The 27,214-nt window shown below is 56.6% G+C and overlaps 3 protein-coding genes across 4 annotated transcripts in view; 1 reads left to right on the forward strand and 2 right to left on the reverse strand.

Moving 5' to 3' along the window:
* The window catches only part of SAMM50 (SAMM50 sorting and assembly machinery component), a 718,434-nt gene extending 711,095 nt beyond the window's left edge, over nt 1-7,339 (reverse strand). Inside the window, exon 1 of the mRNA XM_050806007.1 lies at nt 7,336-7,339. The gene's annotated coding sequence lies outside the window, so the exon portion shown is untranslated. The remainder of the gene's footprint in view (nt 1-7,335) is intronic.
* Nucleotides 1-27,214, reverse strand: part of MPPED1 (metallophosphoesterase domain containing 1) — an 822,621-nt gene that overhangs the window by 205,504 nt on the left and 589,903 nt on the right. The gene's annotated exons all lie outside the window — the stretch shown is intronic.
* SCUBE1 (signal peptide, CUB domain and EGF like domain containing 1) overlaps nt 1-27,214 on the forward strand; it is a 145,330-nt gene that overhangs the window by 41,145 nt on the left and 76,971 nt on the right. For both annotated transcript variants that reach the window (XM_050806163.1, XM_050806164.1), the window contains exon 4: nt 13,841-13,975. In XM_050806163.1, the coding sequence (XP_050662120.1) occupies nt 13,841-13,975 (135 nt within the window). The remainder of the gene's footprint in view (nt 1-13,840; nt 13,976-27,214) is intronic.

A 27,214-nucleotide genomic window follows, 5' to 3' on the forward strand; every position in this document is an offset into this window, starting at 1 on the left:
AACTCAGAGACAGGTTGGCCGTGGGGAGGCCTGCGAGTGTGCCAGTGCCTAAGCCAAGCGAGTGCCCCCTTTTCTGTGAAGCTTCCTGGCGCCCACACCCAGCCCTCCGCCACCGCCCTCTGTGGCCTGCTGTCTGCCTTTCTCCGGTGCGTCAGCTCTGATGAGACAAAACTATTTGGTAGTCCTGGTTGCTGCCGCCAGGCCCAGCCGGGGCCTGACAGGGAGGAACTGCTGAGTGCAGGAAGGAACAAGCCCACATGCGGCAGGCCCAGCTGGGGAGCTGATGCAGGGCATGGATGGGGCAGGAGGCCAAGTGGCTGGGATCAGGGTGTGGCCACAGGCCTGGCAGGTGCCGAGGACCCTCACGCTCGAGGAGACCTCATAGGTGAGGACAGGTGTACACATGGAGGGTGCTAGCAAGGAAGAGGAAGAGAAGGAGCAGCCGCACAGCTGTCTGGCAATTTCGCACAGCTTTGGAGGGTGGAAGAAAATGTGGACTTCCATGGGGAAGAATTAGCCCCTGAAGGTTAGAATTCCGACAGAACTGAGGCTAGGAAATGGATGCTGGGAATCAATCAGTTGACTTGGCTGGAGTCTGGCGGGATGAACCAGCCAGAGGACCTGTGTACCTGGGGTGTCGTGGGAGCTCCGGGGCCCCTCCTTGGTTCAGGGGAGTTTTGTTTTGTTTTTCAACAGGAGAGGGACTTGCCCTGCCGCCCCATCCACCGGCCTGGAGGTAATCACATGCAGCTGGGCCCGGGTAGGCGCGGAGGCTCTTCATTAAGTGTCCCGTGGGAGCGTTTCCTCTTTCTTTCCTTACAGCTTCTCGCTTTGGTTCCATGATTTGTTTGTTTGGTTTTCCTCCTTCCCTCTCTCCAGTCCTCCATTCTTATCCCCATCAAAAGAAATTTTTAAAAACTCCAGTGCCTCCTACAGATGTCCAGCCAGGATCACATTCACAGCTGCACTGTCAGAGGCCTGAGGGGATGAAAGCACCCCGTTCCCAGCCTGGCTCCGTCACTCACGTGCTGGGGACTGTGGGCAGGCTGCACACTGCTTAGAGCTCCCAGTTACAAAACAGCTACTGCCCTGGGCTGAGGTTAACTGAGATAACTGTAATGAGAGTGCCTGACCCTGAGCAGGGGCCCCAGCCAGCCCCTGCCCTGCCTATGATCTAGAGGTTCAAGGAGGAGCTGGCCTTGCCATAGGTGGTCTAGCAAAATGAGTGAAATGTAGTTCTGTAGGGGATCCCACTGTGTCTCCAGACCCCTTCCCTCTCCATTCACTTCCTGAAACTCTACCCAGCTCAAGCAGCTTTTCTTTAGTGGGAGACTTTGGTCCTCGTGTCAGTAAAGGTGCCAACAAAGCAGGAGGAGAGGCTGAGCTGCACCCCTCTTCTGAGGCCTCCCAACGCGGGTCCCTTCAAGCACTGAGCACCAAAGCCACAGGCTGGCAATGACTGTGAGGCCACTTGGTTTCCCATCGCGATCTCTGCACAAGCTTCCGACTCTCGGGCAAGGCCAAGGGGGCAGATGAGCACAGCCCTTCTCTGAGAGCCTTCTCTGGCACCTCCTGATGTCAGTCCCTGACCCACCCACCCACCCAGGACCCACTGCCAGCCAGCGCATGTTCCTGTCACCCATCCAGAGCTGCTTCCTTGAGTGGGTCCTGGGGCTACCGGGCCTCGTGGCAGCCCCTCTGCAGCCACACTTTGCAGCATACGGCAGCAAAGGCTATGCGTCTGATCCCTGGTGGGACGGCCTTTAGCCAGGGCCTATGGATGTCCAGGCCAGAAGTGCTGTTCCCCCCCACACACTTTTGGAAGTGCTCACTCAGTTATCCAGTCGGCAGACATATTTCATGTGTCCCACGCACTGTTCAAAACCCTGGGATACTGGGATGCTCAAGACAGACATGGTCCCTGTTCTCAGGGGCTCTGTGTTGTCTAGTGGGAAGACAGAAACAGTCAAAAGGAAGATTCCAGGTGGGTGGGGGCATGCTCTGAAGGAAGCAGGGGAGGGATATGTTGCAGAGTGGCCCTTCTGCCACTTTAGCTTGGTGGTCAGAGAGAGCATCTCGGGGAAAGTGGCACGTGACCTGAGGTCTGAAGGAGGAGGAGGAGCCAGCCGTGCCAAGACAAGGGAAGAACATTCCGGGCAGAGGAGCAAATGCCAAGGCCTGGAGATGGGAACAGGATAGCCAGGGTCAAGGGAGAGCAGGACACAGCAGCCTGGCTGGAGGTGGGTGAGCAAGGAGGAGGCCAGGGCGGGGGACGTGGGCAGAGCAGTTCCTGTGGGCTTGGTGGCTGGGAAAGGGAGTTCATGTTTATGACACCTTCGGGGGCTTTCAGGCAGGGGGATGGCATGAGGTCCATGAGGGATGAAGGATGGACAGGGGCAGGGTGGAGTCAGGGAGTTCGATAATCCAGGCCAGAGATGAGGGCGGCTGGACCAGCCGTGGCAGCCCTGGAGGGGAGCGAATGTGTTGTACTCGTGGTGAATTTCACGGGCAGAGTTGAAAGGACTGGGCCTGCTAAGGGCTTCAATGTGGGGAGAAAGCGGCATCAAAAATAACAACCAGGTGTTTTGCCTGAAGCGACTGCGGGTTGTGTGACCATTTGCTGAGCTGGGGAAGGCTGAGGGCAGACTGAGCTTTGTCTCGTTCTATTCTGCTTTTGTAGGAGGGGGACTTGGGAGTTCAGTATGGGCCGCATGAGGTCCGTCATGCCTGCGGGGCGTCTGTGTGCAGGCACCAGGTCAGCTCTTGATGTCTAAGTTGGAGGGTGGTGGAGCAGGCAGGCCTGGGGGTTTGGGGGCAACCTTGGCAGATAAGCAGCCAAGGGACAGTGCAAAATCTCCCAGAAACAGAATGTAGATGGGGTGGGGGCGAGGGCAGAGCCCTAGAGGAGCCCAGGCCCCGCTGACCAGCACTGAGCTCCTAGCACTGCCTGAGGCTACTTGAAAGGAGGTGGTGTCCACAGAATAGAAAAAAGTATTTGCCAGTCATATAGGTAAGGGCTTAGCATCCAGGATATATAAAGAATTCTTACAACTCAAGACAATGCAGTTTAAAGATAGGCAAAGGATCTGAATAGACATGTCTCCAAAGAAATGGAGACGCCCCGCCTACCTGGAATCTCTCTGATTGTTTCTGTCTTTCCACAGACAGCATAGAGCCTGTGAGAATAGGGACCGTGTCTGTCTTGAGTGTCACTGTATCCCAGGGCCATACAAATGGCCACTGAGCATGTGAAAAGCTGTTCAACATCATTATTCGTTAGAAAAATGAAAATCAAAACCATAATGAGAAACCATGCCACACCCACTAGGATGGCTGTTAAAAAAAAAAAAAAACAGAAAGGAGCAAGTGTTGGTGAGGATATGGGATATGGAGAAATTAGAAACCTCATACTTTGGAAATGTAAAATGGTGTCGCCCGTGGGAAACAGTCATTTTCTCAAAAAGGCATACATGGAGTTACCAGATGATGTGACGGTACTACCCCCAGATAGGCACCCAAGAGAACTGAAAGCATACACCCCCACGACGACTTACACACAGTGTTCCAGCAGCACTGTGCATAACAGCCACCAAGCCGACACAACCCAGATGTCCATCAGCTCACGAAGAGATAAATAAAATGTGGTCTGTCCGTGCAATAGAATATTATTCAGCCGTAAAAGGGAACACGGTGCTGAGACACGCTATGACACGGATGAAGCTTGAAAACATGCTAAGTGAAAGAAGCCAGACACACAAAGGCAACTATTGTGTGACTTCTTTACATGAAATGTCCAGAATGGACAAACCCATAGACGGAAAGTAGACACGTGGTTTCCAGGGGCGAAGGGGTGGGAATTGGGACTAACCAAAAACGGGCATGGGGCCTCTTTCTGGTGTGATGGAAACATTCTGGAATTAGTAGTGATGGTTATGCTACATACATAACACAGTGAATATACTAAAAGTCACTAAGATGTCGGCTTAAAGATTGTATGCTCCATGAATTCTATCTCAACCAGAAACCGGGATTGGAGAAATAGCAGACGTCTCACGAACATAGCATCGAAAGGCCCATCCACACTGTCCGAGCAGACCGCATGCACAGCTCTGTCCACTTCTGGGCCAACCATGAGTGCCCCAGTAAGCTGGGGTCCCCAGAGAAGGGCGAGTGTGCCAGAGGCTTATTCAGGAGGGAGCAGTGTCAGGAGCCGAACGGCTTCACTTGGAGACCAGAAGGCCGAGGCAGGGCTGAGTGCTCCCCTCTGACGTGGTTTGTTGTTGCTTTTGCATTTTGGAAGAGACTTTGCTGTCACCAGAGTATGTTCGTACCCATGATTCCCTGAGGCATGAGCGGCGGCTTTGTGCTGCACCTGCTCACACCTGGTGGTGGTCTGTGTGTGCCAGGTGCTGCGCAGAGTACCTTACCTCCATCACCTCCTTTGGCTCCCAGACACCTCAGGGACTTTTATCCCTGTTTTATAGAAAAGGAAACCAGACCCAAAATGGTGAAATGGCCTGCTCAAGGTCACAGAGCGAGTGACTCACTGAACCTTTTTTTTTTTTTTTTTTTTGGGAGACGGAGTCTCACTCTGTCACCCAGGCTGGAGTGCAGTGGCGCAATCTCAGCTCACTGCAAGCTCTGCCTCCCGGGTTCACGCCATTCTCCTGCCTCAGCCTCCCGAGTAGCTGGGACTACAGGCGCCCGCCACCACGCCCGGCTAATTTTTTGTATTTTTAGTAGAGACGGGGTTTCACCGTGTTAGCCAGGATGGTCTCGATCTCCTGACTTCATGATCCACCCGCCTCAGCCTCCCAAAGTGCTGGGATTACAGGCGTGAGCCACTGCACCCAGCCGGCTCACTGAATCTTGTACTCCATCTGGTGTGACTTGTGGAGCAAGAGCCAGGTCCTGTGGGCAGTGGTCCCAGGGCAGCGTCATGCAGACCCCTGTGAGGACTGGCCAGCGGTTTGCACTGGGCGGCAGACTCCCGTCCTTCCCTAGAGATGCACAGCAGGGGGCGGCAGGGCAGCAGCTGGGCTGGAAGGCGGGACTCAGATTGGGGAGGGCAGAGTCAGCAGACCCCAACGGCCAGCAGGCTTCACCACCTCCGCTTCCCCTGGACTGGCTTGCTGGGTTTGGACGTGAGCAGTGAGCTTGCTGGTCTGGAAAGCTGACCTTACCATTCATACGCCTCATCTCCCACCCTGAGCTTGGACTCAGGCCCAGGCCAAGAGGTTGGCTCTGTGTCTTCTGCACACGGCCAACCTGCTGGGGAATCAGGACCCCCAGGGAAGGCCTCAGCTGCTGCCCACACCAGGAAGCGGACAGGTCCTAGGAGACCCCAGGCACACCTCCTGCCTGCCTGTGCCAGCAGCTCTGGACAGCTCGGAGAGTGCTCTGGATCTGGCAGAACTCAGGCCCCAAAGCTCTAAGACCCGTGTGTATTTTACCCGAAACCTAATCCATCTGGTTCTCATTTATTTACACTTAACTCATCAAATGCAATTTTGCAAGAGCCGCTAGATAGCCAAGAGGCTTTTCTGCCTAAGCCACCCTTCTGAAAGGAGCTGGCGGCCGGGGGCCCTCAGCCCCCTGGGACCAGGTGGGAGCTCTCAGTGCTGGAGGTCGAGTTCGCTTCCTAAGATGGGCTGGGCACCTCTGCCTCTGTTTCCAGACCTTCTGTGGGAGATGGGACGCTGGAGCCAGTGGAGGGCCTGACACACAGTAGGCTCTTGACAGCCATGAAAACATGGGTGGGGTCCAAGCAGCACACAGAGTCTCTGTTTCAAATCGGGAAACATTTGCGGGAAACACAAAGCAGCCAGAGCTGGATCCAGCAGTAATTTTTAGTTGTTATAAATAACTGTGAACCTGGACTCTTGGTCCAAAGTAGAACAAACAGCCAGCTATTAATAAAAACAAACATCAGCATCCCGAGCCAAAAAGCACACCTCCCAGGGAAACTGGTCCGCCTGCAGAGGCCTTTCGGAAGCAGGTCAACCTATGGCCTGCTGATGTCAGCTCTGGAAATTCTTCTTGCTGGAAAACAACCATGTCAATCACAGCACATGGGTCCCCTCTCACACGTGACCCTTCAGTGACTGGAGGTGGCCTGCACCTGTGAGGACCGAGTGGAGATGGGCAAGAGTCACAGGTGAGGGCCATCTGCCGCCAGAGCTGTGCTCATGCCAGGCAGTGCACAGTGAGGTGATGGGACCTGATCCCAGAGACCCCGTGGGACCAAGGTGCCATGTCCTGTTCCAGCCAGACTCATCACAGCAGCCACTGCCCATGGAGAAGGGATTGGGAAGGAGAGGCTGGAGGCTGAGAGACCCAGGAGAAGTGTGCAGCCTACCCCAAAGCGGAAGCTGAGGTCCAAGCCGGGGCTGTCTCCCAGGGAGACGGACGGGCAAAGTGGCATGGAAAAAGTCAGCAGCCTTGGTCAGACCCTTGGGAGAGCGACAGAAGAAACAGGCTTCAAGGACAGCAGGGTCCTCAGGCCTGGTGGCTGGGTGGAGTGAGGGCCAGACCCTGACCATTGAGGCCCCTCTTTTGTGCTCCAAATGCTCGGCCTTTCTTGACCCGGTCCTTCCCCTCTCCCACCTCTGCCTTCCCCCAGCTCTGCGGGCTGAAGGAATGAGAGCTCACTGCTCACAGGGAGCAGGCTTCAAGGACCTTCAGGATCCCTGTCTTTTGTCCCAGACCTCACTGGAGTCATCTTTTTCCGAGGGTGTCTGCCCGCCTCACCTGCTGAAGGCCCCTGTGTCAGGGCCTGCCAAGGTTCCACCTTCTCTTCCAGCTCCCTTGCCTGCCATTTCACCCTTGTCCCGGAAGAGGGAAGGGCTCCAGCGGTTCCGATGGCACAATCACAGATACAGTTGTACATCATAGGAGGCTGTGGACCAGTGCCTTCCAGCCTCAACCAGGCCGGTCCAGACAGCCGTGAAAGGCTCCTCCCAGAGCTGGGCATCAAGGGCCTGCTCTCCACTCTACCTCCTCGGTCTCTCACCAGTTGAAAGGATTTCCTGAAAAGAGCCTCCTAGAGTCTGCCCCAGAGCCCAGGGGACCTCCTCTCCGGTTTGTAGCTAAGTCCCTGTGCTCCGCCGAGGAGCTCTGTGCCTTCTGGGAACATTCAGCTGTGGTCATAAATATAGATGAAGGACCATGAGCTGCCCCTACCCCTCCTGGAGCCGCCCAGGGATTCTGGACCCCAGGTTGGAAACAGGCCCACTCAGGGGCTTCACGACACGCAGGCTCAGCCCTGGCCCAAGGCCTCAGAGGTTTGGGACACTCTGCATGTCAGGCTGCACAAATGTTTTCTGCAGGGACTGTCCCCCTGCTAGTTGGACTGATGTGGGGACCCGGACAGGGCTGGAGTTTTTGAGCGCTGTGTGGGGTCTCTCCAGGGCAGGGTGCAGGCCGCAGAGCAGCCTTGCTCACTCTCCATGCCCACAGCCTGGCTCTGCTGTTCCTCTTAGCCCAGCATCCAGGACCCAGTCAGCCACCTTTCCCTGGTTGCTTCCAGAACTCTTCTTCTGTTAGAGGCTGCAAGCCCTTCCCCATCTGGGCCCTGCCCTGCCCCTTCCACAAGCCTTTGCTTTCAGAATACCTCCGCCTCCTCCAGGATCCCCGGGCTCAGGTCACATCTCTCTGCTCTTCTCAAAGCAGCTCGTACTTCACCTCTGCCAGGAAGCCTCCCGTCTCTGTGCTCTGGCCCAGAGCTGGGTGTCCCTGGCAGCTCACGGGTAGTGTGGCACAGAGTAGGTGCTTGGTGTCCATGGAGTGAGTGAATGAACAGAGACATTTCAGGTAGATTCAGAAGGCAAGAAAAACTTCAGTCTGGACAAGGAGGGGAGGCAGTTCCAGAAGGAAGGTGGCATGCACACTCGGGCAGAGGCGCCTGGGTGGGGTGTGTTCAGAGAGCAGCTGCAGGAGATTCCTAGAGCATGGCTGAAGAAGTGAGCAGGCTGCGAGAGCCCACTCACAGCTGAAGCCCCCGTCATGCCCAGTGGGAATGAGGACAGCACTCTGCCCCCCGGGACTGGTCCCTTGGCAGTAATGCGCTCCCTGGCACTGGTGTGTGCAAGCACAAACTGTGCCATCCCATTTACCCTCCTGTCACTTGGGCACTCACTCTTGGCCTGACCCGCTGCTAGGAGCAAGGATATAAAGGAGACTCAGATCTGTCCTCACCCCAGGGCAGGGACAGGACAGCCAAGCCCTCTCTGGTCCAGGGCAGAGGAAGGAAGTAGTGAAGGAAGGCAGGCCTGGCCTGGAAGCTGGGGTGGAGTGAATTATGCTGGACACCAGAAAGACTACACAGAGGAGGAGGCTGAGCACCAGGTTTTGGAGAGGTGGGTGTGGAGGGTCCAGGGAGGTTTGTAAGCATCAAAACCTGGGTACCTTCATCTCACTACTGTCATCGGGCTTGAAGGCTCCTCAAGAGGAGGAGAGGGAGGGCTTTGGACTCATGGGGCTTCCAGTTCTCCTTCTGCCTCTTTTAGAGCTTTGAGAAAATCTCTCCCCCTCTCCAGGCCTCAGTTTTCTCACCTGAGAATCTGGAATAATAAGAATAATGCCCCCGGCGTAGAGCTATTGTGTGGATTTATTAAGATAGTGCCTGAGCAGGGGCCTCGCTGCGGTAGTGAGGTTGGCAACCCCGCCCAGCCTCAATGGTCACGTCTGTGTGCGGGCTTGGGGGTGGGGTGGGATTCTCACTCGGGGCCAGCCACACAGGACCCTCCGTGCACTGACAGTCAGTTCCACGGGGCAGAGAAGGAGGAGGGCTGCACACACCACAGGCATTCCAGGAGCGCTTCCCAGAGAACATGGTCTGCAATCCCTCAAGCTCTGGGAGCCCTTCCCAGGCATGAGGCCTGGACATCACCCACAGGCCACAGGGCAAGACAGGGGCAGAACTCAGGGAGCCTGACTCCCAGGCATGGGTTCCCCTCTCGCCATGAGGGCACCTCTCATAACAGAGTGTGCCGAATGCTGAGGGACCATGGGGTGGGGTGTGCTGGGCTCACAGCACCCCTTGGAAAGGGCCAAAGGACTGTTTCTCAGAGTGCCGTGCCAGACCTGGCCAGGGCCTCCAGGTGAGCCCAGTCTGTCCTGGGCTCGTGGGCGGCATCTCACAGACCCAGCTGCTGCGGTTGGACACTCTTCAGACCTCAGTGTGGGGCCCACTGGGAGTGCTGGAGACACGGGGTACAAGAGCCGTGCGTGGGGCCTCAGGCCCTTCCCTAGAGATGCTGCTCATGGCCTCAGGCCATCCAAGAGATTTGGCAGCTGTGATTTCCTCCCCTCCTCGGGGGCCAGGGGTGAGGCCTGTTTGGACCACAGTGGGAAAAGGGTGCAGGGGGCAGCCCCCTCTTCCCGTCTGCTTCATCTCAGGGCTTTATCACTTGGGAGTGGGGACAAGACATGTTTACATGGCCCTGCATTTGTTTCCCATTATTCATCAGCACTGGCGAGTCATTGTTCCCTAGCAGAGTAAACAGCCCTGTCCCAAGGCCCAGCAGCCCTGCCAGGTCACTGAGGGTTTGTAGATGCCTTACGTCAACCGCCCTTTGCTTCAAGCTTTCAGTGAGGTGAGGAGCGACCAGGCCAGATGGCTGCAGATGGGTGGCACCAGGGAGCTTACTTGTGACAGGGATGAGGTAGCATTTCTGCACCGGGAACTCAGCATTTGAGGGTCTGTATCTGTTTGGTTTGCTTTACAGTTGGACTTTTAGTGGAGCTAGGGAAGCCAAGGTACAGAGCAAGGAATCTGAGAACCATGAGAAGAAACGTAACAACTATGACACGAGAGGGGTCTGGACTGAGTCCCAGGGATAGCTGCCCACATCCAGGTCTCATGGTTAAGTGTATGCCTGCACAGTTCTCTGCAGGGTCTTATTGGTCCAGAGATGGGACTAACCCCAGGAATGCTGGGCCCTTCCCAGTGCTCCTCGCGGCAAGCTGCCTCTGGGGCTGATGTGCATGTGCCCAAGTTGACAGGGACTCCAGCTCGTGTGAGGAGCGGCCAGCTCTTTGCAGCATTAGTCTGAGCACACTTGCTGACGCGGCCAGCTTAGCCCGGGGCCAGAGGCACTGCAGCTAGACCCTAGGGCTGGGTCACTGTACTCAAGCTACTTCAGCTCCCAGAGCCTCCGTGTCCTCATCTGTAAAATGGGGTCAGTAACACGACCTATCACACAGGTAGCTGTGAGGATCGCGTGGGCCTGCTCCTGACACATAATCAACACTCACGGATGTTTGCTGTGTTGTTAACAGGATGAGTGGGACATGGGGCCTGGCTTGGTGCTTTTCATGGTCCAGTGCAGGCTGGAGACAGACCCCAGGGGCAGACATGGCTGAGGTGTGGAGGGGAGGGAGGCGACCACTCACCACACCTAGGGGCTGCCCCCACCAAAGGTGGCATTGGCCTTGGGCCCCGGGGGGTCCTAAGCAAGGCTTTGTTGAATGGAGAAAAGTGCTGAGAATAGTCCCTCTCCCTCCCCGCTAGGCTTCCCCAGGCAGACTGTCCGGTCATGTTGCGATCACCTGGCTTCTCTCAGCGAGAGCCACCTCTCCCATTTTAGCTGTAACCGCTGGTGGCTTTTAAAGTTCAGAGCTCTGCCTCCCTCCTCTGGCTGCCCACACGGCTGACATTTGAGCTTGCCAAAGAATAATGGCCTCGCTGTCGGCCTCAAAGGCAGCCGCGTGGTGTCTTAGGTGGTAAAGTGGTCTGTTGTCCGTGAGTCTAAATAGGACCCAGCTCACATCACTCCGCAGCTGAGTCCTGTCCCAGTTCAGTGCAGGTCACCGACTCTACGTTTTCACATCCTCTTGGTTCCAATAGTAAAAGATGTCTGTGTTAGAAAGAAGAGTATCAAAGGCTCAACGCCAAGTGTGTGTGTGTGTGTGTGTGTGTGTGTGTGTGTGTGTGTGTGTGTGTCGGGGGCCGGGGATTGGCTAGAAGCAGCCAGTAGCTCACGCTGCCTTTGTGGTTTTATATATTTGCCTATTAAAATGACAATACAGACATGGAACATTAAGGTTTAAGAAGCCCTTCTTTCATTAAACAAACTGACAGAGGGGGGGTTATGACTCTGGTAATTGAAACATGCTGTTCTCTTCAAGACCAGAACTCCATAAAGACTCTTTTCAGCCAATAGCGCCCTTTGTGCCAGCGGCCTCTGGTCAGAAATGAGTGTCGGCCCTGAGGTCTGTCTCTCCCCAAGAGTGGGGAGACCACCTGGCAACCTTCTGCAGCCGCCTTGGCAGCCGGAGGTCAGGGCCTTTTCTTCATAAAAACCTCCTCATTCTCAGGGCTTTTGAAATCGGTTGCAGGGCACAGAGCCTTGGGGTGTTGCCCTGTGCTCCAGCCTGTTACCGTATTGTGCTGCTGGTAGTAAACCTGAGCAGGGTCAGGAGACAGGGGCTCGTGGGGTGCAGTTGGCAAACCTCCATGTATTGGGGACAGCTGCTGCAGGCTGCTCTGTCTTCCTGCGAGGGGAGGGGTCTGGCGACATCACTGCAAGCCGAGATTTCAGGGTCGGACCACCAGGTTTGAATCCTGCCTCTGCCACTTACCATATGTAGGACTTTAGACAAGTGACTTTGCCTCTCCGCACCTAAGTTTCTTCATCTATAAAATGGACTGTTACCTGGATCTGACTTACAGGGTTGCTGTGAGAATTAAAGGAATTAATACAGGTAAGATGCTTAGAACGGTGCTGGGCACTCAGAGAGCACTGTTGAGTTGGAGTGAGCTAGCATCATAGCCATTGAACTCTTTCCGTGAGTCACTCTTGGGAGTACCACTGTGTGGCATCACCATGGAGTCCGCTGTGTACCACTGCATCACAGCGTGACAGAGACCCCCGTACCACTGCAGCACAGCCCGACGGAGGCCACCATAACACTGCAGCACAGCCCGATGGAGGCCCTCGTACCACTGCAGCACAGCGTGACAGAGACCCCCATACCACTGTAGCACAGCCCGACGGAGGTCACTGTACCACTGTAGCACAGCCCAACGGAGGCCACCGTACCACTGCAGCACAGCATGACAGAGACCCCCATACCACTGCAGCACAGCCTGACGGAGGCCCTAGTACCACTGCAGCACAGCCCGATGGAGGCCCACCGTACCACTGCAGCACAGCCCAACGGAGGCCCACTGTACCACTGCAGCACAGCGTGACAGAGACCCCCATACCACTGTAGCACAGCCCGACGGAGACCCCCATACCACTGTAGCACAGCCCGACGGAGACCCACTGTACCACTGCAGCACAGCCCGACGGAGACCCACCGTACCACTGCAGCACAGCCCAGCCCCGTACCACTGTAGAGCCCCGGAGGCCCACTGTACCACTGCAGCACAGCCCGACGGAGGCCACCATACCACTGCAGCACAGCCCGACGGAGGCCACCGTACCACTGTAGCACAGCCCGACGGAGGCCCACTGTACCACTGCAGCACAGCCCGACGGAGGCCACCGTACCACTGCAGCACAGCCCGACGGAGGCCACCGTACCACTGTAGCACAGCCCGACGGAGGCCCACTGTACCACTGCAGCACAGCCCAACGGAGGCCCTCGTACCACTGCAGCACAGCCCAATGGAGGCCCACTGTACCACTGCAGCACAGCCCGACGGAGGCCCTCGTACCACTGCAGCACAGCCCAATGGAGGCCCACTGTACCACTGCAGCACAGCCCGACGGAGGCCCTAGTACCACTGCAGCACAGCCCGACGGAGGCCCTAGTACCACTGCAGCACAGCCCGATGGAGACCCACCGTACCACTGCAGCACAGCCCGACAGAGACCCACTGTACCACTGCAGCACAGCCCGATGGAGGCCCTCGTACCACTGCAGCACAGCCCGACGGAGGCCCTCGTACCACTACAGCACAGCCCAACGGAGACCCACCATACCACTGCAGCACAGCCCGACGGAGACCCACTGTACCACTGCAGCACAGCCCGACGGAGGCCCTCGTACCACTGCAGCACAGCCCGACGGAGGCCACCGTACCACTGCAGCACAGCCCGACGGAGGCCACCGTACCACTGCAGCACAGCCCGACGGAGGCCCTCGTACCACTGCAGCACAGCCCGACGGAGGCCCTCGTACCACTGCAGCACAGCCCGACGGAGGCCCTCGTACCACTGCAGCACAGCCCGACGGAGACCCACTGTACCACTGCAGCACAGCCCGACGGAGGCCCTCGTACCACTGCAGCACAGCCCGACGGAGGCCACCGTACCACTGCAGCACAGCCCGACGGAGGCCACCGTACCACTGCAGCACAGCCCGACGGAGGCCCTCGTACCACTGCAGCACAGCCCGACGGAGGCCCTCGTACCACTGCAGCACAGCCCGACGGAGGCCCTCGTACCACTGCAGCACAGCCCAATGGAGGCCACCATACCACTGTAGCACAGTGTGACAGAGACCCCCGTACCACTGTAGCACAGCCTGACGGAGGCCACCGTACCACTGTAGCACAGTGTGATGGAGGCCCACTGTAGAGTACTATCATGGTGCATCCCCATGGAGTCCCACTATACCACTATAGCACAGCACAGTGGAGGCCCACTGTAGAGTACCACTGTGATACAGGGCTGGTGGAGGCCCACTGGAGAGTGCCACCATGGTGCAGGGCCGTGGAGGCCACTGTACAGTATCACCATCATACAGCACCAGGGAGGCCCTCTCTGGAGTCTCTCCCTTCAGGGCCATGTGAGGAAATTCACTGCATCCCTGTCCCGCCAGCCCATCGTGCCCTGCTTCCAACTTAGGTGTGATTTCTGTTCCCATTCTCTTCCTCTTCTCACAGATGTGGACGAGTGTCAGGACAATAATGGTGGCTGCCAGCAGATCTGCGTCAACGCCATGGGCAGCTACGAGTGTCAGTGCCACAGTGGCTTCTTCCTTAGTGACAACCAGCACACCTGCATCCACCGCTCCAATGGTGAGTACGGCCTGTGCTGACCAGGCGTGTCCCCCCCCAGGATGGGCAGCCCCCAGAGTCTCGTTCTCCACATCTCAATTCTGGGGCCCTCAAGGTCAAGGCAGGGAATTTTGCTGGTAGTCTGAATGACTGTTTTGCACGTCTGGTATTGGTTCTGCACGGGCCTCCTTCCAGCTCCTTCCCTCTGCCTGCTACACTAGGGCTGCGGGTGTTTCTCGTGTTTATATGTGGGGCCGCAAGTGGCACATGTGACCAGAGGAGCTGTTTTCCTTTCTGGGTTGGGGGCTGTCTGTGGCCGGGAAGAGTGGGGCACCATTCTCCATGGGCTCCTTCTCCAAAAGGGGCTTGAGGCTACCCAGGCTGTGTGCCAACTTCTCTGTCTCCATGAGCCTGGCAGCACCAGCGACTCCCTGCTGCCTGTTCATTGGGTTTTCCGCCAGGAGAGGGTCCTTGTGGTCGGGAGCCTGCTGTTTGGAGGCCAGGCAGGGTAGCAGGCCAGCCTGGGGAGGTGCAGAGGGCCCCAGGAAGACACCCCACCAGCTGGAGCACTAGGTGGCAGACCCAGGCTGAAGTGGAGCCTGGCTGCCAGCCAAGCCCAGCAGGCGAAGGGACTTGGTGTTAGGGCATCAGTGGTCAGATCCTGGAGTTTGGGCTCAGGGCAGTGGGGCTATGAGGTGGCGGCAGAGCTGGCCAGAAAGCCAGGACACATGTGCTTGGAGGAGAGGGACTTCCAGGCAGAGAACAGCATTTCCTGAGGCACGTCTCTTGCTTCAGATAATGCAAGGGTCAGGCATCTTGAGGCAAGGCTGTGTGCCAAAGCAGAGTGTGCTGTGATGGCAGAGGCAGGAGCCAAGGCTCCCAGGGCCTGGCTGTCGTGAGCTGTCAAGGAAATAGATGCAAGGAAGAAGGCCAGGACTGCCCCAGCTCGAGCACGCCCCCGTTGCTGACCCTTAACAAGGAGGAGGTGCTGGAGGCTGGTGGGCCTCGGGGGCATTCCTGGGAAGGGCGCGCCTCTCTAGGACACAGCACCTGCAGAAGGCTCGGAGAGGGGCTCATGCTGAGAGATGGGGAACCAAAGGGCACGCACTGGGCTCCAGGCCAGCCAGACCCTGTGTAAATCCAGCTCCTCCCCTCCCACGCAGAAGCCCTCCCATGGGCAGCTCTACTGACTGCTCCCCAGCTTCCTCGCCCGCAAACTGGGGACGTGGTGTTACCCGGCAGTTCGGAGATGGAGCAGGACCCTGGGACGAGGTTCCAGCCTCCCGTGGGCAGACAGGAGGCTGTGAGGTGCAACTCTGCCAGCCCAGGCTGGAGTTCCATTAGAAAACAGTTCCTGAGAAAGTGAAAGCAAAAACATCTAAAAAGTACTCAGGATAATAAAGTGGAAATACTCAAACAGGCTCCTTAGGATTCTTAGTGTTCATTGCCTCAAAGACAGGACGGGCCTGCTAATCATGGCTCTGTGGTGTCCCCGGAAGAACAGAAAGCCCGAGCTCCGTGGCTCCTGGCACTTGCTGCTGTCACATTGTCCACACTCCACCCAGGTGGCTCCCGGGCATCAGGAGTTTGTTTTGCGCCTTGTAAGACCTCCCAGTTGTGGGCTGTGGGGCCAAGCTGCCCACGATGGAGGAAAACCCTATAATCCAGGACTCTGAGCCCAACAGGTTGTATAAGAAGCAGATTTATAGGGACAGAGTGAGCAAGTGCGGGGAGGGGCCTCTGCTTTCATCCGGGGAGGGGAGTTCACAGAGTGACTTCTCTGAGCAGGCTGTAGAGTCCCAGGCCAGGGTGGTGTGAGCCTCCTTTTCAGCCAGGCTGTGTGTGCTCTGTTCCGGCTTTCTCCCCAGCAGGGCTCCAAGTGGAGCTGAGGCCCCTGGTTGAAAGGAGGGTGTGCAGTGGGCATGTCACACCTGCAGCCATAGCCTGTTAGTTACAGGTTTGGCCTGTAAGCATCTGCTGCGCTGAGGAGGTTACAAACCTTAGTGTCCCCCACAGGACTGGGGTTGGGGAGGGGATGATGTGGGGGCAGTGACAGCAGGAGCTGCCTGTGCTGAGCCAGGCATGGGCCTGAGCGCTGCCCAGAGACCAGCTCACTCCACCTTTGCCACTGCCCAGTGAGGCTGGGTTGTGACGCTGAGGAAGCCAAAGCCCAGTGAAGTTAGGGAAGAGGCAGAGCCAGGATCCGAGCCAGGCACACCAGCGATGGGGCTCGCTCCTCGGGAGGTGATGCGGCACGAGAGGAAAGACACGGGTGGTACAGCAGACGGTGCTGGAGCTGATGAGAAAGCGAGATGGGAAGACTGTGGGGAATGTTCCAGGCTGGGCATGTGCAAAGGCCCTGGGGTGGGAATGGGCACATGAAAAGCAGAACAAAGGGTAGGATGAAGGAGCAGAGTGCGCGAAGTTGGAGGAGCCCAAGGCGGGAAGGTGGGGGCTGGACAACATGGGGCCTGGTGGGCCGTGGCAAGAGTTTGGATTTTGGGCAGAGGTAGCTGTGGGAAAGCTGGTTGAACAGAGGTAGGAAGTGATGCTCAGGGGAGAGGGGAGGCCATCTGGGGGAACGCCGACACTTCCAGGGGCTGGCATGACATAAATTGTGCAGGGGCTAGTGTTGGATGGGACCCTGGGCACACGTGGCTCACGCCACCCAGATGCCCCAGGCGGCCAGATCCTGATTTTTAAGGAAGCCAGGAATCCAGGTTTAACCAGAATATGGATTTGGGGGCCTCAGTCCCAATCTGCATTAACCAGCTTGTTGGTCAAGGAAGTGCCTTCTCTCCTTAGGATTTTTGTGTGGCCTCTCCTGATTTTTTAGTCTGGGCAATGAAATCAATCTAAAAAACAACAGATAACTTATCAGATTGCTCTCCAATGACAAGCTGCAGCATTCCAATGGGTTTCCATGGCTGTGTGGAAATCCTGAAGAGGGCAGAGCCAGCACACAGCACGGTGGCCAGCTGCCCGTGAATGCCCGTGGGGGAGACAGGGACCTGGGGACGGGGCAGGTTGTCTACCTCTCTGAGCCTCAGTCTGTTGTGACAATTTCCCACCATTAGTGTCAACTGCAATAATGATTGTTATAGCTCAAAATTAGAGCATGTCAGAGGAGCTAAGCCTGAGCTTGTTTTGCACACAAGTGACCTCTGATTCCCATAGCCCCTGGGAGGGCTGATGGAGCCAGAGCCATTTGGCAAATTAGATTCCTCCTATCACTTGACTCTTCCTCATGCCTGTCCAGCTCTTTGGGGCCTACCCCCGAGCAGGGAGAAAAGCACACAAGCTGGTTTTGATTAGATGGAACCAGATGTGTGAGAGGAGTTGGCCCAGGTCAGTCCAGACTCCTGGCTGAGAAACACAGGGCTCAGCCCTTCTGAGTGGCCCTGCTTCCTAGGTGCCAGAGCACACCCCGGCCCATGGAGTGGCTGCGACCCAGGCTAGGCTTGGGAGGATTGGGTTCTCAGCTCCAGCTCTCCATGTGGCCTCTGCACAATTACTCTTGCCTCTTTGGGCCTTTTCAGCCATAAAATGGGCCTAGCTTTCAAATTTTCCCCATTTGCAGGAAAATGCTCTGGTCAATCAAGGGCAGCACCTGTCCTAGGATTAGTGACTGATGCAGGCAGCTTCTTCGGGTCTTTAGAACACAGGCGTGATTTGGGGGGGCACACACAGGCTGCTCCTCTGTGCCTACACTGGGTGGGAGGGAGTCAGAGATGTTGGGATCTGGCCAGTTTCCCTCTACTCAGCACTTCCCAGCTCAGGTTCTGGTCCCATGATAGGACACCCTACCTCCCACTCAGCCCTAGCCCAATAAGCACTGACAATCCCTCCTCTGGCCACAGCCCCAGGGGCCCGCCCGCTGCCCCATCACACCCTTCTGCCTGGTGTATCTAGAAGGCAGCGTCTTCAGGCTCTCTCCCTCTCCCACACTGCTCTTCTTGTCTCTAACTTGTGACAAATTGATGCCACAGGAAGATGTGGCCTCCTGGAGGAACTTTCTCCTTTTCTCTCAGTGTAGAATTCTTTCTTTCAATCTGACCAGAATCGAGCTGGGAGCAGAAAGGGCTCTGAAAGGTCTCAGTCCTGCTAGCTACATGAGCGCAGGTCACTTGTATTTACCTGCTCATTCGTTCATTGATTCATTCATTCATTCATGTGCCGGGTGCTCTACTAGCCCCTAGGATCCGAGGCATGGTCCCCTGGGAAGCGTTCGGCGTGGAAAAGGGATCACATGCTAAGTAGAGGTCCTAAGAGTTCCTGTACAGTCATGTGCTGAGGGGAAATGCTCCAGGGATTCTGTGGCTTTGGTTTCCTCATCTGAGCAGCAGAGACTTTCATGACGTGGTCTCCTCCTCCACCTGGTGAAATATCGCCATTCCGAGGGTGTAGCTCTGACACTGGGCCGCACTGGCTGCCGGGAGCTTTGGGTCTGAGATGCCCCTGGCCCTCCATGCAGGAGACTGTCCTGCTCGGCTCTGCTCTGAAGCCTCATCAGACGCCCCCTGTGGGCTGGCCTCAGCCTTGGTGGAAGGCACCAGAGTGAGAGGAAATGTCACATTGTCTCCATCGTTGTAGGAAACAGCCCAGGCTCACAGCAGGGCTTCAGGCCCAGAGGCCTAGGCTGTATAACCCCAGCTCCTCCACGGACCATCTCGTGACCTTGAGCAAGTCACCTAACTTCTTTGTGCCTCACCTGTAAAATGGAGGTAGTCATAATACCTGCTTCGTAGGGTTAAAAAGGTATTGAAAAGACATTTTCAATAAACACGGACTCTTACTCATGTGATTTGTGACAGATGAGGGAACTGAGGCCCTGAGAGGGCAGGGCCTGGCCCAGGGCCCCACAGCAAGCCAGCCGCAGAGTCAGGACCCGGGAGCTCTTGGAACAAGGCTCTGCTGACATGTGCCAGGTGCTGCACGGGAGCCTGCGCATTCAGCGGAGGGGGAGGGAGAGGATCAAGAGGCCAGCTTTGTCCTTGAGGAACTAGCGAGCTGGTGGTCCTGCACCTATTCAGCCTCAGGGCTGCCCTCCAGAGTGCCCAGCCACCCATCCTTCCTGCAGAGGTCTGAGTGGTGTCCCCGCTGGGCACAGGTAATCAGGAGTCACAACACAGAGGGAGCACCAGGGCCCTGCTCCTCACCCCGCCCTGTCTACTGACGGCTTCCACACTTAGTCCCCAGTGAGAGCACGCTGCCCACGGGACAGCCCATTCTGAGCTAAGCCCTCAGGGAACACTGTTGGACTCTGCCTCTTCTGTGCCCCAGTGACCGCCTCTGTCCCCCGCCCCCTGCTGTTGCTGGCAACAAGCTCCAGAAAGTCGTTTTCTGCCTCATGGTGCCTGTGTCCCTGCAGCTTGGGAGCTCCCTGTGGGCAGGGACTATGGTCCCCACATCTCTGAGTCCCACTGCCAATTGGGCCTTTGGAAAGGACAGAGGGAGGAAGGAAGACAGGGAGGTGGGAATGGGCAGAGCCAGGATGGGACGGGGAACAAGGCAGGGTGGCGAACAGTTCAGTGTGGACATTGAGGAGCATCGGAACAGCAGTGAGCTCACAGCGCCCTCGGGTCGTGCTGTTAGATATTGGTCAGTGTGGACTGGTGGACCTTGTGGTTGGGCTGGGCAGGGGGCCGGTCAGTAGGGGTCCTCTATCGATGAGGGCCCCCGTTTGGGAGAAATGAGGCCACATGCACAGAGAGCCTGCCGTGCAGCTGCTCTGCTGGGGTTTTATGCAGTGGAACAGCACGTGGGGCAGCCTGAGGTTCTCCCCGCGAAGACTGCATGAGTTCACCTTCCGGTTAAAGTTTGGAGTTTGTTTAAACACATGTATAAATACATGTAGGAAACCGCATTGCCCTCCCTCCACAGGCATTCCTTGTGGGACTCGAGCCCACTGTTCACAAAGCTCAAGACTTGGCATCAAGAGTGATGGTGGTCCCAGCCAGAGTCAGAGGTGGGGGCCAGCAGTAGGAAAGCTTGGCGTCCGGAATCAGTCCCTTTGTGTATAATGTGATGATGATGATGATGATGATGATGATGATAGCAAGAGCCGCATCCAGTGCATGCTTGCGCATGCTAGGTCCCGCTACCAGGCACTTTCCATGCATTTTCATTCATTGCATCTTTACAGTACCCCATTTTCCAGATCAAGAAACTGAGGCACTGAGAGGTTAGGGAACTGCAAGATTGCCAGTGGCTTCGGGGGATTGGAGGTCTGCCAGTCTGGCCCCAGAGCCTGGGCTCCTGCCTGCCTGATAGCGAAGGCAGCAGCAATGGGGAAGGTTCTGGGACCCCTCTCAGTTGTCGGCCCAGGTATGGTGAGACTCAGGCAGGGCCTGAGGTTCAGCAGAGATGCCTTCACAGCTGGCACCACCTGCAGCTCCAGGCACCGAGTATGCCTCTTTAAGCACCGAGAGTTCAAAAGCCATCTTGTGGTAGAAATTTCCTGCAGTGTCGCACGCACTTCCCTTCTCCCTTCACAGGAACAGCCTGAGTCGGCTTGGCCTCTTTTTTCCTACAGTTCAGGATTCTTGTTATGAACTCAGTTACGCAGACAGAAAACGGTTGCTAATGTTTACCCCCACACTGAATGTCCCCAGACCTCTGGCCTAAAAGTAAACGCTTTTCTTTTGACACTGCTGTTACTGACTGTCAAGGACCAGTGTGTTGCCGTGGGTGTTGCTCTGAAGATCACGGCCGTATGTTTCCATACACAGACCAGGTTAGAGCCCGTGGGCTCGGGCTTGCTGATAAAATACGTGAGCTTTAGAGCAGCTGCCAGCCTCGTGGGAACCATTGTCACTCATTTCCGAGTATTTGCTGGATGACCTCTGGTTCAATTGAAGTTAGTTATTTTGCTTATAAAACCCATCCATGAAGCATTTGGGGATCTGTTCATTTTATCGGTAAGCTTGCAAGGGCAGATACCTAACAATAACTAGAGTCAAAACAATAGGATTTTTAGAACTTTGTATTTTGAAATAATTATAGATTCATAAGAAACTGCAAAAATAGTGAAGAGCGGTCTCAGATACCCTTCACCCAATTTCCCCCAATGGTGACATCTTACATCACTAGAGTTTAATATCCAAACCAGTAGTGGGATGTGGGTACAGTGTGTGAGTGTGGCTCCACGCCGTTTATGACATGTGGATCCACATCACGACCACCACAGTCAATAATTCGCATTTAGTTATCATTGAATAATATCCAAAGCAGTACACTTGTGAGAATGAAAAGAGATACTACTATTAATTATGCCAGGGCTGTGGGTATCAACTGGGACTGTCCCAGGCAAAGCAAGACATTGGGTCACCCTAATACTGCTTCATTTAATCCCTTGAACCCTCAGGTGGGTATAATATCCGTTGTAATTCCTCGAACGCTGTGAGCTGAGTACTACCCGCTCTCATGTTGCAGATGTGGGCCAGAAGCTCACAGAGGCAAACGGTGTGTCCAACGGTGGCAGGACTGGAACCCAGGTGGTCTGGGTTCAAATCATGACCCTCTCCCACAGCTGTCTCTCAGTGTTTAAAGGAATCACAACCATCCCATGGCTTCCCCCTTCTTTTTTCAAGTGTGGAAATTGGGTTTTAAGGAGAAGAGGGACCTGCCTGCCCAATATGCTGGTCAGCCTGTGGTCCCCAAATCTACATGTGCCTGGGCAGGGCGTGCTGGATAAGGAGCAGGGCCAGGGGCTTGGCCAGCGGGCTGTTCAAGGCAGAGGAAGCTGAGCTCAGGGCTGGAGCCAGTTGGGTATGGAAAGGGGTTGGAGAAGCCCACAAGAGGCCGAGTGTGGTGGCTCATGCCTACAATCCCAGAACTTTGGGAAGTCGAGGTAGGCAGATCACCTGAGGTCAGGAGTTTGAGACCAGCCTGGCCAACATGGAGAAACCCCATCTCTACAAAAAATACGAAAATGAGCCAGGCATGTGGCGCACTCCTCTAATCCCAGCTACTTGGGAGGCTGAGGCAGGAGAATTACTTGAACCCGGGAGGCAGAGGTTGCAGTGAGCTGAGATCGCGCTGTTGCACCCGAGCCTGGATAACAGAGTAAAACTCCATCTCAAAAAAAAAAAAAAAGAAGCCTGCAAGAGCAGGTGGCTTCTGAGGTGGTGGCCAGCTGATGGAGAGAAGGTGGGTGGTCAGCAGACAGACGGGCCAGAGTGACATAGGCAGGATGCTGCTGGGAGGATTAAGGCGGGGGATTGGGTAGCAGCAGGAGTTTCTGGTAGAAAGAGAGGGCAAGGGGCTGGCAGGGTCATCTGGGCCCAGACCTTGGTGGACAGCAACGGATTTGGAGGCAGCTGGCCTTAAAACACCACTTCAAGTAGGGCTCTGGAGACAGGGAGCCAGCAGCCCTGGGGAAAGGCGCAGGCTTGTTCCCTCACTTTCCCGGAATGATGTCTGGAGCAGAGAGAGTCCTCAGATGCCATCCACCATCCTGTGCTATCTGACTGCAGGCAATTCCGTGGCTGTCCCAGGTCCACAGCGCCTGGTGGGATGGGTGCTCATGTCCGTCCTAGTGTCTGTTTGTTTTACTCCATGGGCCTCACTGGAGGGTGCTTGAGCCTCTGGCCTGTGCCTGACACTATTCCTGTGTGGTTGCTTTTGATTCAGTTCCAGCCTAGCTGAGACCTGGGGCCAGTGCCTCTCCCGTCCCCAGCACCCTTCTCAACTCCCTTCGCCCTGTCAATCGTCCAGCTGCTCCCGCTGCCTGGGTCCCTCCGTCAGGCCAGCCTGTCCTCGCCCCATGGCCCGGGGTCCTCTGACACCGAAGATTGCAGCTTATTCCGGTTGACCAGAGGAGTCGTCGTCCCACCAGCCGTGGGAGACAATGGGCCCAGGAGCCTGAAGTCAGGCCCAAAGCTGGCGGAGCTCAGAGGGACGGGACCCCGTCTAGCAGGAATTTGGACTGTGCCGTGAGAGTGAAGGGTGCCCTGTTGGCCCTGAGGAGAAGGAGAATGAGCCCATTTTAGGAAGATCGCACTTGCCTCAGTTGTACAGGTGAAGCAGGGAGCAGGCCCAGAGAGAGCACTGGAAGCCATCAGGGTCTGGAACCCACATGGGGACAGCAAGGGGAGAGGGCAGGATGGCTGAGGAGGAGGTGACAGGAGGGTGGCCAAGGGAGGTGACAGGAAGGTAGCTGAGGGGGAGGTGACAGAAGGGTGGCCGAGGGAGAGGTGACAGGAGGGTGGCCGAGGAGGGAGGTGACAGGAGGGTGACTGAGGGAGGCGGCAGGAAGGTGGCTGAGGAGGAGGTGACAGGAGGGTGACTGGGGGAGGCGGCAGGAAGGTGGCGGAGGAGGTGACAGGAGGGTGGCCGAGGAGGGAGGTGACAGGAGGGTAGCCAAGGAGGGAGGAGACAGGAGGATGGCCGAGGAGGAAGGTGGTGGGGATGTATGAAAGGACGGTGACAGAAGGAGGGCTGATAGGGGAAGTTGGCAGGAGCATGGCTGAGAGAGGAGGTGACAGCATAGCAGGGGGAAGGTAGCAGGAGGATGTCTGCAGGGGGAAGGTGACAGCAGGATGGGTGAGGGGAAGGGACAGGCAGATGGGTGAGGAGAAGGGACAGGTGGATGGGTGAGGGGAAGGTGACAGCAGGATGGGTGAGGGGAACGGACAGAAGGATGGGTGAGGGGAAGGGACAGCAGGATGGGTGAGGGGAAGAGACAGAAGGATGGGTATGGAGAAGGGGCAGGAGGATGGGTGAGGGGACGGTGAGAGGCTTGGTGAGCTGACTCTTGGCAGAGCCCTCTGTCTGTCCCGGGTTTACACTTCAACGAGGCCTGTTACCCCTGTCACATAGGTGCGGAATATTTTAGCTTCGGTGGCTCTGGACAAGGTGGGGCCTTGTTCTCTTCGTAGTGCGGAACCCTGGAGGTCTGGGAGACCTGGGGCTCAAGGCAGGGTCCACCGGTCTCTACTTTGAAAGAGGCAGACAGTGCCGAACCCTGCCCAGCGCCTTGCTCAGCATCAGATTCAAGGGGTCCGGGAAAGCCTTGTGCAGAGGGCCACTGCCCACCTTCCTCCTCCTGACTGGCTGGCTCAGGCCTGGCCCAGCCTGGGGCTGTGATCAATTGCAGGGACTTGACTGGCTTGAGTGAGGAAAAGCTCAGGATTCAAGGCTTCATTGGGGTTAGGAGCTTGGGACACTCGTGGAGTTTCAGATCTCCCTAGGGGATTGGGGACATCAGGACTCTTCTGCCATCTGTACTGCACTTTAGTGACCACGTGCCTGGGCCCCTGCATTCCACCCCCACGGGTAGTACTTGGAAGCCCCATTTTTGTGCCAGGGCAGGTCCTTTCGGAACTCACAGGCTGTACAAGGGTCCAACCTGAGGCAGGTCCCGACCAGACAGTGCGTGGAGGGCTGTGACAGAAGCCAGACAGGGGCTGTGGGAGCCCAGGAGAGCACGCCCCTGCCCACGCCGTCAGTCAGCAAAAAAGATTGCATCCTACTTCATTCCTGCTTCTATAACAAAAGAGCTGAGACTGGGTAATTTATAAAGATAGAAGTTTACTTTTCACAGTTCTGGAGGCTGGGAAGTCCAAGATCAAGACTCTGGCAGATTCACCGTGTAGCAAGGACTGCCGTGATGGGGATTCAGTTTCAGCATCATTTTGGAGGAGACATAATCATTCAGACCATAGCACATGCTTCCTGTGTGGTGGGCTTAAAAATAAAGGTTTCTTTCCTGCTGGCACTCAGACCCCTAAGTGGCTGGAGGTGAGGCCCTGCACAGCATATACCCACCGAATCGGCCACTGTCAGAAGCACTGCCAGAGACCAAGCCCACCCTGCCTCTGGGGCCTGACCCCCCTGCTCCAAGTCCACAGCCGTCTCAGGACTGGCTGGGGGCTCCTTGAGAGTTACTTGAGAGTTTTAGGGTACAGGTTTCCTGGGGTTGAGCCAGAGCAGAGACCTAGTGAGTCTCCCCAGCAGCGTCTGGGGCAGCCTGTATCTGAAACCCTTGCCCTGAGCCCTCTTTCCCACCCCAGACTCTAGTCCTGGGCCCTCCCACCAGCCTCCTCCTGGCTGGTCCTTGAGCCTCCTCTTGACTCCGTTTTCCACTCTGCCTCTCCCACTCTGGCTTCTCTGTGGCCTGCAGGCTGACTAGATACTGTCCTTCCCCTATACCTGTCTCAGCCCACAGGTGTCCTCAGCAGGCCCAGCTCCACCCTCCCGCAGCTCAGGTATCCTCAGCAGGCCCAGCTCCACCCTCCACAGCTCAGGTATTCTCAGCAGGCCCAGCTCCACCCTCCTGCAGCTTTGCTGTGGTTTCCGTACAGGGTCGCCTGATGCTCACAGCCACGCTGTGACATGCTTTGGATGAGTACTAATGTCCCCATCGTGGGAGGGAAAACTGAGCTTCCCTGAACTGCATCGTGGAGCAGGACTTCAGGATCAGGGGCTGGATTCTGATGCCACAGCCAGTTATTTTTATCCTGCACCATCCGCTTGCAAACTCAAAAGAAACAAAAGCCAATGGACAGAGACCCACAGGCCCTCCTGAGCCGCCTCAGCCACATACTGATAGGATCCTATCAGTGTGCCTAGCTGTCAGGTTCCTGTTGGCTCCTGGGACGGGACTCCTACAGGATCTGAGCCAGGCCTTGACCTGAGGGGCCCTAGCACGGCTCCTGCAGGGCCAGAGACATCCCCTGTCCTGTTCCAGGGTTTTCCATTATCGACTGAGTGCTGGGGCAGCATGGCTAGGGACTTCCTGTTTAAGGAGAGGGGAGATGGCGTGGCCATGCCACCGAATCCCATCCCAGCCTCAGCACCTGCCTCCTTCAGTCACTCCTTGGAGAAGATCAGCCAGGCAAGGGCGCCAGGCAAGACATGTGGGGTTGCAGGTTCTCCTCGCTCCCCTGCCTGCTGCAGACCAGGTGGACGGGAGAATAAACAGCTCCCTTGCTTACTGGAGAGATTTATGGTGCTACTGGAGGAGGCCTGTCCTGGCCCTGTGCGGTCCGGAATGGCCCTCGAGGCGGGGACAATAAATCCAGCCCATTATTTTTTATGAGCCTCCCACTCCATAAACAACTCTTTTGGCTGGTAAGCCAGCTTCACGCCCCTCTCCTGGCCTGGCCTTGAGCCGGCGCCAGGGGCATCCCCAGCCTGACTTCACATCCGTGGTGTAAATTTCCCCTAAGCTGCAGAACGTTCAAGTCTCCCAGAGTTGTGGGTGCAGGGCACGGAGAGCTGCCACCCAGAGGGCACTAGGCCAACAGGTAGCTTGCGCAGCCCTGGCATCCTTCTCTGCCACGAGTCCTGGGGCAGACATTCACATATTTTATGATAGAATTGTTTATGAGAATTACAATGAGATCGTATGTACAAGACATCGCCCTGTGCGGAGCCCGGTCCGGATCACTGGAACTGTGCACAGCTGTCATACGCATCATAGCCAAGCATAGCACCCAGACTCTGACACGAGTCATCAGATCCTGAGAACAGTCTGTGTCATGGAGCTACCCCATTTTGCAGGTGAGCAAATGGAGGCTGAAAAGCAAAGAGACTTGTCCATAGTGAAGAAGTAGCAAAGGCAAGATTTGCACCCAGGTCCAACCGCCTCCTAAGATCAAAGACACTCAATGAACAAATGGATGGGGGGCCAAGGGCAGGGGTGCTGTGCAGCCCAGATGCCCCGTGACACAGGGAGCCCCTGCCTCGCCGTGCTGCCCTCTGCCTAGGGCTACGCTGCCGTCTTTTGCCTGAGTTAATGCGGCAGCTGCCTCACAGGTCTCCCCGCCCCACAACCTTCTGGCAGCAGCCAGAGCCACTGCTCGGCCCGACCCTCTGGCTCTGTCATTCCCCACTCAAGACTTTCCCATGGCTCCTGAGAGGAATGTGGTTCTCTGCAGCCTCTCCTTGCTTGCCATGTCCTGAACCAGACACAGTGAACTTCTCATCCCGGCCTCCGCTCACGCAGCTCCCTCTGTCTGGAACTCCCACTCATCCTGACTGCCCATCGCTCACTGAGAACGTTCTACACCTTTTCCCTGCACACCTCCTGATCCCCCAGGCGGGACCTACTCTCCCCTGCCTCTGTCTCATTCACGCCCCACCCTCAGCCTCCCTGCCCTGTCTCTCGTGTCTCTGCTCCCAGGTCTTTCTCCCCCAAGTGAGACACAAGGACCCCCTTGGATGCAAGGACCCCCTGGCCCCCCAGTGTCCAGCCTGGGGTCCGTAGGGAGCAGGCAGTCAGGAAGAGCTGAGGCGACATCATGGAGCTGATGT

The sequence above is a fragment of the Macaca thibetana genome, chromosome 10 (assembly GCF_024542745.1).
Source record: "Macaca thibetana thibetana isolate TM-01 chromosome 10, ASM2454274v1, whole genome shotgun sequence".
Lineage (NCBI taxonomy): Eukaryota > Metazoa > Chordata > Mammalia > Primates > Cercopithecidae > Macaca > Macaca thibetana.